A 12,125-nucleotide genomic window follows, 5' to 3' on the forward strand; every position below is an offset into this window, starting at 1 on the left:
ACGTCCCATGTAGTTCTTTTGACAGGTATTTTTGGGTGCATAATTTTGTATGTAATATTTACTCGGTAAAATATAATAATGCAATATACAGTATATTTTAAAAATGTGGATACACATTCTAATTGAATAGCAATTCTTTTAGAAGTTTAAATATGAGGTAATGCAAGCATCAAACAGCATGGGAAAATGTATGCAAACTTTAAATGGTACTGTATACTATTATGCTAGTACTACATTACTATTATAGTATACTAAAAATATAATGTATTATACATTTATATTTATTTCAGAGTATATTTAAAAAATATAATGGAATTTACAGTACATTTCCAAAGTTTGAATACTCTTTCTTATGCCATTTGATGCCGGTGCTTGCATTAAGTTATATTTAAATCTCCAAAATGATTTTAGATGCCATGAAAAAGGATGAGGGAATAAAAAAACACACACACAGAAAATGTTTCTTTTGGAAAACTGATGTATTTGATTATTAGAGTAAAGAATTACAGTATCTTAGTTGTTAGTAGGTATTAAAGTGTAGAGAAACTGGACCCATATAGAAGATCTTCCAACTTTCCAAGAAAGTGCATGTAACAGTCCCAACAGGTTGTCAAACCCAATATATTTATATTTATATTTATAAAAACACTATCCTTTCCGTGACCCCCCCCACCCACGACCCCTTGCCCCACCCCCCCCACCCCCGGCCGCTGGACTCCTCTTCGTCTTTGCGTGATATATATGTACATCTTCTTTTTGTGGTTTGCCGGAGGGCTTGAAACACAACGATGCCGGGACTTTAGCAGCACTGTGGAAACCCGGCGGCGAAGAAAAAAAACAAACAAACAAGAAATTCTGAGGGAGGGAGAGTTGGGGGGGGGGGGGGGGGGGGATGCCATGGAGGGGTAAGGAAGTAAACAACAACAACGAAAAAAGTACAACGAAAAAGTATCAAGAAACACTAAATGGTCCGTTTTTGTCGTTTTTAAATAAAATGTAAGCGGGTGGAGGGGAAGTGAACACACCATCTAGGAGAAGATCAGTGTACAGTATTTACAGCATCTTACAATGCACCACATAGAGGACTTCATAGGGTTATAGCTACTACAGGACGAGGAAATAACTTAATGCCTAGTTCATAGTACTACACGTCTTTAGAAGAAGAAGCACACACACGCGGTACCCATCCTGTCTTTTTCTCTTTTTGTTTTGTTTTTTTACGACTGTTAATGCTTCCACTGCGTCTCAAGCACGGTTATAGTCACTAATAAATAAGCTCCTGGAAACTATAACATGTACATTGTACAAAAAACAAAAAAGAAGCCACTCGTCTTCAAAAAACAAAGCAAAAAAAAACAAAAAACAACGTTTTTGTCGTCGTCTTAATTTGTGACGATCTCTTTATTGTCCTCCATGAAGCGCGTGAACCTGAAGTGGGCGCCGTTTTCAGTGTTGGCCATCTTCTCCATGCCCGCCAAGGCGGCGTTGGGCTCGGCGCTGTGCAGTTTGTCCAGGCTGCCCGTGAGGCCGCCGATGGGGGAGCTGCCCCCGTTGCCCATGCCGCCCGACAGGGGCGGCAGGCCCCCGTTCTGTATCACCGAGATCTCGTTGGTCTTCATGGCCAGGCCGCTGGAGAAGGCGGCGGCGTACTGGTTCCAGAAATTGGCCGGGTCGCCGCTCCCCACCCGGGAGGACATGTCCTTTTGGAAGATCTCCGGGAACTTGATGGGGTTGGTGCCCAGGAAGGCTATGGGACCGTCCACGGAGAGCCTGCGGCCGCGTCTGGCTGGAACGCTGTTCCACATGTGCGTGCCCATGTGGACCTAACACAGAGCAGGAATGCAAATTAGTTTACAAACTCCGGAGCTGCACATGACATGATGCAATGGAAAAAATAATAACAACGCCGGGCCGCAAATTAAAATAGCTTCACACCCTGCATGGAGTGGCGCGGTTAGCTGCGTGTGGCGTAAACATCTTATTTTGGGAAGAGCGCTATGCGCCGTTTCATCCCATCGCTAATATGCTCGTCTCACGTTGGACTTGAGGGTTTTGTGTAAAATTATAATGTCCACTTTCATTGCATTTTTAGAGCCTCTTGCAAACAGAAACCCTGCAAAATAGCTGCACCAGAGCCCTAGTCGTTCCTGTACCGACTTTCCGGCATTTCCCTTACACACAGGCCATTTCTCTCCTCCGTAAATACAACTCTGGTACTGCCTCGAGGTAAATTCTAGGGTTGAATTTCTGTGACGGTTTTGTTATCACTGAACTGCTACATTAAAAAAGAAACATGGAAATTGCTAGCTTTTACCGGCAGCGTGAAAGGCGCTTTAGTTTTTATCGCACTGGGTCAAAACTGATGGCAGTTAAAGATGTCTTAAAGATGTAAGGGTCCCCAGATTCCCATCAAAGACCGAGTCACATCTTGACCCCATTACTCCCTTTTTTGTGTCGCTATTTGACCAACACTTTACACGTTACACCAGACGCTAGCTAATTATCCGACACAGAAACGGTGCAGAGTCGTGGCAATACACACATTCTCTAACTGTGAGAGATCTCTGCCTAAACAAGGTTATGATGTTTGGCAATTAAAAATAAACATTACAGAGATCCTTTGGCGCATACCTTGAGGTTTCCTTTGGTGGTGAAAGCACGGCCACAGATGCTGCAGGCGAAGGGCTTCTCGCCGGTGTGCGTCCGCTCGTGGATCTGCAGGGCGCTGGATGAGGAGAAGCACTTGCCGCATGTGTTGCAAAAGTGCTGCTTGGGCGTCCGGCGGGGTGGAGCGGCCGACAGCACCGGGGATGTGGAGGCGGACGACGTGACCAGGTTGTCTTTACTCTCCGGGTGGAAGCTGTGCAGGAAGCCGTTGACCTCCGGCTTGCCGAGAGAGCACACAGACAGGAGGGAGGGCGTGGGGCTGGAGGACAGGCTAGTGTTGGAGGGCTCAAAGAGCTGTGAGGGCAAGTCTCGCATTTGATGGGTGAGCATGTGCTGCTTGAGGTTGCCCTTGGTAGAGAATCCCCTGTTACAGGCCGTGCAAATGAATGGTCTCTCTTTGGTATGGCTTCGATAGTGAATGTCCAAGGCACTCTGACACGCAAAGGTCTTCCCGCATATGTCACAGGATGTGTTCTTGGTGATGCTACGTTCGCGAAAGGGGAAAATCATGCTCAAGGGGTCCTTTGAGGGATTAACGGATGTCAGGTCTAGGGCTCCGATGTTGGAGGGGTGGGGATGTAAGAGGCTGCTGTGCTCCAATGCCCTCTGATGCCTTTCTTCCAGGCTGGGAGATTTGCGAAGCTGCGGCTGCAGGCTTGTTGGGGACGGCGCCTGCATGGAGGAGGTAGATTCTGACACAGCTGGACTCCCAGCGCTTTGGCTTTCAACATCCCCTCCAAGCGAGGAGGAGTCATTGGTGAGACAATCCCCCTCCGCTAAGCCGTTAGCCTTGATTTGGCCGACTCGCAGCTCCTCCATGTCGTTGTTGTGGACATCTTCTTGTCCTTCCTGCATGTCCAGGGCAGCTGGGGAGTTACACAGGCTGTCGTGGTAGATATCTGCCGACTTGGGTGTGTCGGGCACGCTGCTATCCGGGCCCTCCTCCATCCCTTCCATGTTGTCATCAGAAAAGTTATCTAGATCGTCAAAGTTTCTCTCGTCAAATGAGCCGGTGTCAGAGACCATGGATTCTGGGTAATTGTCCGGCAGGGGGTTGTTAGGGATCTGACCGCCCATGTGCATGCGGATATGCTGCTGCAGGACCACAGCATTTGTGAACTTCTTTTGACATATGGGACACGAGTGCTGGACTCGCAGAGGTGGCATGGCCCTGTGGACGCTGTAGTGGGTCTTTAGGTTTCCCTTGGTGGTAAAGGCCCTGCCACAAATTTTGCATTTAAAGGGCCTCTCCCCTGTGTGAGTGCGATAGTGCATCTTCAGCGCACTCTGACAGCTCAGCACTCGATGGCAGATGACGCATTCGTTTGGGTCTGTCGCCTTTCTGTCGATATTCTCCACAAGCTGCTGCAGCTTGGAGGTCTCCGACCCCTGGAGGGGATCCAGAATGCCTCCGAAGGGAAACTTTGCCTTGAACTCAGACATCAGAGGCATGAGCGGGTTTGTCATCATAGGTGGGCTGTTGGACGTTGTGTACTCGGTGGTGCTCTCCGGGGCCGAGCTCAAACTCGTCACAAAGCCCAAAGAATGGCTGCCTTCTTCAGTTTTCCCATTTGAGGTAGGCAGAGTAGCACCTTCACCCTCTTCGGACGCTCCGTTATTTTTAGCTAGAGGCTCACAAGTACCCGAGTCACTTTTTGTAGCAGGTACAGGATGGTTAGTAATGGCTATTGAGTGATCTTCTTTTTTGATGAAATGTGGCAGGCTAGACATGGTGGGTGGCAGCAGCATGCCAACAGAGGACGTCAGAGTGGGCAAAACAGGTTTGCTATCCAGCCAGCTGGTGACCGGCTTCTCGGGGGGCATAGACATGCCGTAGGGAATGCCGGTGCTGGTTGGGATATTGTCTAAATGCTCCGGAACGGGGTAGGGGTTCATCTGGATGTGTGGGAACTTTTCTTTATGACGTTGGAAGTGCACCTTCAGGTTACCGCGTGTGGAGAAGCGATTTCCGCAGATGTTACACTTGTACGGCCTCTCCCCGGTGTGCGAGCGCAGGTGGATCTGCAAGGCACTGTCGCTGCCAAACACCTTGCCGCAAAACCTGCACTTATGCTTGAAAAAGGCTTCTTCCGAACTGCTCTTATTTTCAAATGATGTGACGTTGGGCGGCTTGCTTTTCCTCTGCTGTGCCAGAGCTGCTAAAGAGTTCAGGTCCTCCACAGTGGTGCCAACGCTTGGCACAGAGCTGGAGAACATGGGGTTTCCGGGCGCGGGCTGAGGTAGAAGGGGATTCATCGCCGAGCTTAACAAGCTACCAATTGCGAAAGCTGGCGTGGATGACTTTGCTAGAGTGGAGTTAGTCATGTGACTGGGCCTCTTCTCAGGGGGCTGGCCATTGCCTGTTGATGGCCCCAGGGTGCTAATGCTCTGAGATGTCTCACTGCTGCTCTGGTTGGACTGAGGTAGCTGTGCTGCAGCGGCAAGCTGCTTTAGGCTGCTAATACTGGCCGACTGACTAGCCAGGTTCTGTGCTAGGCCTGCGGCTGCAGCCAGCTGTTGGGAGAGATGGGAGCTGAGGGTGGCCAGCGGGCTGGCAGTGGGCGCCATTGTGCCTGGAGCCGAGGTCGGGGGCATCTGCATTTCTGGGGATTGGGAGGCCAGGCGCAATATTTGATGACGGATCTGCTCTATGAGCTGCAGCTGGTGGATCTGCTGCTGCTGCAGGGCTAGGAGCTGCTCCATGAGGGCCGGCACTGCCACCCTGGGTCCCCCAGAGGTGCGTGCCTCCTGGGAAAACTGGGCCACGGCCACCTTGGTGCTCTGCAGGTTTTCAATGATGACATTACTGTTGATCATGGAGAAGTTCCCCAGCTCGGCCAAGTTCGTGAGCTGAGGGAGAGGGGCAGAAATTGCTGAAGTACCGACTGCAGGACCAGAGGTGGCCCTACTAGTGAGGCCGCCCATTGTGTTGATGGGGCTGCCGCTCTCCGTCGGGCTGCTTTCCTCTTCGTGACCGCTGCTCATTCCGGAAACATCCACATCCATGGACTCATCTATTTCTAGAGCGCTGGGCTCCAAAAGGTCGCCACACTCCGTTTGATCAGTGTTGTTAGCAGTGTCATTCATCTGGTCATCAGGATTATGGGGCGGAGACCCCGGCGAGAACGTTCCGGTGGGTGAGGCCGGATTCTCATTGACGATCAGCACTAACTGATTCTTAGTGCAATTCTTCTGGTGCTCCTCCAGTTCGGACAGTTCAAAGAACTCGGCGCAACATCTGCTGCAGACGTGGGCGTCGGACTCCTTGCAGTGGGGGTCCTCGGAGCAAAGTTCTGTGTCCCCTGCAAGAAATAAAAAAGAGGAAACAGAGGATTAGTGATGAGGCAGCTTTATCTCCTAAAATTCCATTGTTGCTAATCTTAACTTAATCAGTTTTACACTTATCCCCTTGATGTCTTCACAAAAAAAAAAAAGGCTAGGATCGAAAGGCAACAATAAGCCGAGAGAGGGCCCGATTCAGTGACTCCGAAACAGATAAGAGGGGAAACAAAATCAATGGAAACTACTCAAATATCGCTTAAAAAGTGATCTTTGAAGATGTACATCAGCCCAAGCAGAGCTCATCATTTTCTCCAGATAATCCATCAAAATATAGAAGGGCCGCGTGTGTGTCAGGGCCCTCTAATGAAATTTCATAGAAGGCCATTGATTTCCTTTACGGTCAAAGTCTGCCTGTCCACTCGGGTGCAGATCAAGCATTTGAAGGACTTATTAGACTTTCAATTTGCTGTCAACTTTGCTCATTTTCAGCCACAGTCGTGTCGGACGGCGGCGCTAAACTCATTTGTGTCCACTCGGACGAGTGACCGGTTGGCCGCGCCTTGCACATAACAAGGAAAACAGAACAACACGCTAATGATATTAACATTGTCCAGGAGTGGTGGGGGCGTGGGGGTGATTGAATTACGTTGACCGGTAAAAATGTTGAGAAATCACGAGACGTCCGTGCGTGTGTCACATGAATGATTAAGTCTGAAGGGTCTGTAACATAGGTGCCAAACTTAAGACCTGGGGGCCTGATCTGGCGCGTCCTATCTATTTAATGTGGCCCGCTAGTAGTTATAGTAGTTTTAATTGTTTTGGACAATAAGAACAATTCAAAATGTCCGAAAAGGAGCAGGAAGAAGCACAAGCATATATAAATGATCTCTCAATAAAACCATGAGGCCATTTCACATTTATATCAAGGCCCTATTTTTGAACATTGTATTTTTATTTGAGCTGTAAAAGATAATTATTTAACTAACTAAAATAATCGCATTAATTATGTATAAGCGCAGATTAATTGCACAATTTATTTTGACTGCTTTACCTCAGTAATCAGGTCAACGCATAGGTCAAAGATAAATGTGGTGCATTCAAGTAACACATTAAAAAAAAAAAATCCTGTATGAAATTGCATTTGTGTCCAAATATTGGGGTCTTTTTCAAAGTTAATTTAAATTATGCACACAAGTAAATTACTGTGATTAATCGAAATGCAACAGTGTGATTAATTTGATTTAAAAATGTTATTGTTTGACAGCACTGATTATGTGAAAATTACCTTTAAATATGAAGTCAACAAGAACATGGGCCCCCGAGCTGCACGTTGAACACCTGTGTTTTTATATTGTTTCACAGTTCTGAGGGTGGCCATATCAGTAAAAAACCTGTTTGACAGCCCTGGACCAACAAGTCAGAAAACAGGACAAACGTGCGTAAACTAACAAAAAAAATGCAAGGAGCACCTTTCAGATGGTAAATTTGTTGCATTTTAATAAACACGACAAAACAAAGATCCTCCCTTGAGGCGATGCAGCCTTTCCTCCATTCTGCTGCCTCTTTTGTCCCTCGCAAATCTCTCTGTTTAACATACAAGTCGATTTACAAATTGCATTTTTCTATGAATCCCTTTCATTGTGACTGCCCCCCACCCCCACCCCCCCCCCACTTCAACTCTCTTTGCCCCGTTCTCAACACTTTCATCCGGGCCAAGAATTCACTTGCAAATGAAACCCTTGCAGAAGTGCAGCCCTGCCCCACAGAGAGAGACAGGATGCCTCCCCATTGTTCACGCAGCATGGGAGCGGTGGGGACGGGGGACCGCGGGTGGAACGGTCGGCCCGACTCTGCGCTCCGTGACCCGGGCCCGAGCTCGTCCCCGGGCCGCCCCATCCTGCCCCCTCCCCCTCACTTCACTTCCAAAGCAGATTCTGTTTAATTCAAGGATTATCTTCCCCTTCAGTGTTTCTCTGCACCGAGACATCAGACAGCAGCAAAGTTGCCATGACAGTACCCCCCCACCCACCCACCTTTCCCCCAACGCTCCCACTCGCCAACTATGCAAACACATGATAACTTTTCACGCCAAATCTCTCACATTGTAGAGAAACACACACACACACACACACCAACCAGCGCAAGTTAATTTTTGGGAGAAAAGCACAACATGTGTGAGGATTAAATCACTAATAAGTAACCGGAACGGGGTGAGAAATTTCAAGACAATGCAGAAAAATAAGAAATGGAAGTGTGTCTTCATGTTAATCACCTCTGTAAAAGGCGTGGAAGCCGTAGTGTAATATAAGAAAAAGAAATAAATGATTTGTTTTTTAATTGAACTCATTTCAATGTTTAATTTACACCTTAACGATGCCAATATTCAATTATAATATGCATTCTAAATTATTTTAAACATATTTAAAAGTATGCATATATATAATTGAAAATACTCATAAATTAAAATGCGGAATTAAAAGACGTGTCTGTTTTAAATGGCATAAAATGTCCAAATGTAACACTTTAACAACAGTTTGAGGTGCCATTTTTTTTGCAGTATCTACAATATAGGAAGTGTTCATAGGATTAATCAAAAATATATACAAATGTTTTTTTGTTTAAAAGACCCCTGGGCACCCAACTTTTCCTCATAGTGTCTTTAAAGAAAACAAAACAAAATGTATTGCAAAACATAAATTATGCATTGAGTTGAGTAGAAAAATGTCTTACCGGTAGTAAAATGTTGTTTTTTTTTTTATTTTATTTTTATTTCTAACTAGGTTACATATTAACAACACTCCGAGACACCCAACTTTTCCTGATAGTGTCTTTAAAGGAAACTAAACAAAATGTATTGCAAAACAGAAAATATGCATTGAGTACAGAAGAATGTTTTAGAATTTTTATTTTTTATTTTATTTCTATCAAGGCTACATTTTTAACAACACTCCGAGACACCCAACTTTTCTCATGGTGTCTTTAACGTAACACAAAATAGAGCAAAAAGCCTGGAGTTAATTTAAAAATATCTAAAGTAAAATGTAAAATGTTGCTTTCTTTTTTTTTTTTTTTAATTGTTATGAGAATCTAGACACCAACGTTTTACAAAAAAGCAGAATGAAACATTCAAGCTAAAATTGAACATACTTTACGTTATGATTATGAATATTATTCACCCCCTTCCTGTAAAAGTGTGTGCACGCATTGAACTTCATTTAAACAAATGGAAGCTTCTCGGCGGCAAGAACGGCGGAATAGCACAGATGCTAGCATTAGGCTTAATTCCTAAAATAGCAGGGATTAAGTGAAGAATTAAAATTAAGATCAAGCCATGCAAGCTGCAGTATGAGGACGGCGTGGTGGAGGAAAAACCAGAAGAAGGTGCAAAAGATGGACTAAAGTGAGTGTTAGTTGGAAAAAAAAGAGAAGATTTTGAAGGTCCTACATTGTGATTTTTGTAGGGAGAGGTCCACAAAACTTCCCACACCACCAAATAAAAAGGGGTCCGGTCAAAACCATCTGGGTCCAGCCAGGACGACACTAAGCGAGCTGTGGTTCTCTGACATCCATGCTTCAATCTTACAAGGGAGGTGGGGGCTGCACGCCCAGCAAATAACAAACACTCTCTGTTTGCACCAAAAAAAAAAAAAAAAAAAAAAAAAAAAAAAGCAGTGTAGGGGGGCTGCCCTTGCCAATTTCCACCCCAAGGGGGGCCCACTCTGATAGGGCCTAAATATTGATAAGGGCCTCAACTTGTTCATTCACTTCATACAAGGGATAAAAAACAAGTGTCAAGGCCTCGCTCGGGCCGCATGCAGGGCTGACCGGGCGGGTCAATGGCGAGCACAAGTGGATCTCACTGGGCCCTGAACCCTGGTCAGCCCCCCCCACACGCTCATGGGAGGGGGGGCACTGGCAAAGGTTAAAACAGCTCGACACAATCATCACACCCACGGACACGCACACACACACACACACCCACACAAACACACGCGCACACACGATACAACACACAACTTTTAACTGCTTTTACTCCCCAAATTCTCCTAAAAAACACAATTAAAAAAAATCACATTTACTTTAACTTCTTTATAAATACTTGAATTAGCCTTATAGTGACATACATTTTTTTATGTATAGCTTTACGCCGAATTAACCATCCTTACAAGGAAATAAAGCAATTTAGGTTGCAGGTAAAATCTCAGTTGTTCATCATTGTGCATTTCAAGTAAATCTAAACAGATCCATAATAATCAAAATGTTATATATTATTTTTGATGGACATATTTTCTTGTATATTAATGTATTCACTTTGTTTCAATTTACAATAACTTTATATGTTGAATGCTAAGACAAACGATTTAAAAAAAGTTAAATAAGTTAATAATAATAATAATAGTAATAATAATAATAATAATAGAAGAAGTCGGTCAACATTTGCTTTAGTGACCTGCTTGTTACACAACTCCCATCACCTTTAACCCACTTCAAACACCACTTTTATTGACATTTATGTCATGATGCAACAAATAATAACATAAATTATCCCTAACCTTTGAATCAATTAATTTCAGTATCATGCATTATTTATCATTATGTCACACATTTTATTACACCTTTTAAATTTTTTACCCGGTTTTGTTGAGTCAACCAGAATTTACTTTATGATGTCTGAGCGTGTCTGACTCACTATGAGTAAGACTTTTGTTTTATTTGATGAAGTATAAACCGTCTTTCGTTCATTTGTCCACTTGTTTAGGCTAAAAGTGTGCATATCACTAATTAACTAGTAGGAAAAAAAAGAGGTTTGCTCACTTTGGAATTTGTTTGTTTGGACTTTTATAGGACGGGCAGGGTGGTCCGAGGCAAATGCGTGTGTTAAAAGTTGGAAAAAGTTTTAGTTTAAGTTATATAAATGCAATTTGTATTTAATATATTTTAAAAAAAGGAGTCTGATGCATTCATTCAAATGCAAACAATAGTGGTAAAGTTAATTATTTTGACTGTTATTTAGTAAATATGGTGACGTTATGAATAAAGCCGATTGATAAAGTACATTTTTTTAAATTATTAAAAAATAAAAACTGAATATTTTATGAAAAATTGAAGTGTTGGTGTGGAGGTGTGAGGAGGGAGCGGGGGGACTCACCATTGTGGCCGGCTCCGGGCAGCTGAGGGTCGGACTGGAAGTGTTGCGGCTTGGCTTGTTTCCTCCGCGACATGCTGGCTGGCACATGGGCGAGCGAGGAAGAAGAAGAGGAGGAAGAGGAGGAAGCAAGTAAACCGGGGAAAAAAAAAAAAAAAAAAATGAGTGGGGGGCCCTCAAATTTTTACGCACATCGAGCCCATCCAACGCGCATGTGCCACGTTATGATTATCAATAATGCCTGGCGATTAATCATACGGGGAGGGGAGGGGGGGTGATGATGGAGGAGGATGAAGATGGGAGAGGAGGATGAGGATGAGGAGGAGGGGGGGCTTCTTTGAAAGGCGATTGGCACCTCGCCAGCCCCCCTCCTATTCAAATGAAGCCTCTTTAATCAATTAGCTCCTGATTTGCTTTTGCCGAAGAAGAAGAAGAAGAAGAAGAAGAAGAGATGGAGGAAGAATTAAGGGAGGGGGGCAGGGGGAGGGGGTCCTCTTCTTCTTCAAGCCTCCCACAGAAAAAAAAGAAAAAGAAAGAAAAATCCTTCCGCGAAGCTTCCCAAACTCTTCGTGTCAAGTCCATATGATGAAGCGCGCTCTAGTGGGGTTTTTTTGGGGTTTGTTTTTAACTTTCTCCTCCTCTTGGCGAGACCTTGTAGTCCGTGCAAAAAGTGGCAACTTTTCGGGTTTCCTCCTACGGTTGTGACGCCAAAAAGAAGAAGAAAAAAAAGGACAATAATAAATCCTGCCGCTCGGAGTTCCGTCCAGGTTGGTTTGTTGGTAGGTCTTTTTTTTTTTTTTTTTTTTTTTTTTTTTTTTTTTTTTAGACGGGAACGCGTTGCCGCTACACGCCGCTCGCAGCGAATAAACAAACTTTTCCAGAGGGCCCAGTGCGGCGGTGGGACAAGCGCTCGGCTCCGCCCACCTGCCGCGTGATTGGCCGGCAAGGTGATCAGTCACCGAGATGGGACACGCCTCCGTTACCGCCCACTTTTGCTCTCTCTCCCGCCCACTTTTGCTCTCTCTCTCTC

At 45.0% G+C, this 12,125-nt stretch overlaps 1 protein-coding gene across 2 annotated transcripts; it reads right to left on the reverse strand.

Moving 5' to 3' along the window:
- Positions 1-870: 870 nt before the first annotated feature.
- On the reverse strand, positions 871-11,899 carry LOC133631479 (sal-like protein 1). 2 transcript variants are annotated; one of them, XM_062023709.1, is made up of 3 exons: positions 11,099-11,899; positions 2,632-5,969; positions 871-1,823 (listed from the first exon to the last, which is right to left on the reverse strand). In XM_062023709.1, exons 1-3 carry the CDS (start codon positions 11,169-11,171, stop codon positions 1,383-1,385), a joined length of 3,852 nt encoding a protein of 1,283 aa, XP_061879693.1. In that variant the 5' UTR covers positions 11,172-11,899; the 3' UTR covers positions 871-1,382. The 2 variants fall into 2 exon arrangements, with proteins under 2 accessions (XP_061879693.1, XP_061879701.1); XM_062023717.1 differs by lacking the exon at positions 11,099-11,899 and adding an exon at positions 9,395-9,541.
- Positions 11,900-12,125: the final 226 nt, after the last annotated feature.

The sequence above is a fragment of the Entelurus aequoreus genome, linkage group LG02 (assembly GCF_033978785.1).
Source record: "Entelurus aequoreus isolate RoL-2023_Sb linkage group LG02, RoL_Eaeq_v1.1, whole genome shotgun sequence".
Lineage (NCBI taxonomy): Eukaryota > Metazoa > Chordata > Actinopteri > Syngnathiformes > Syngnathidae > Entelurus > Entelurus aequoreus.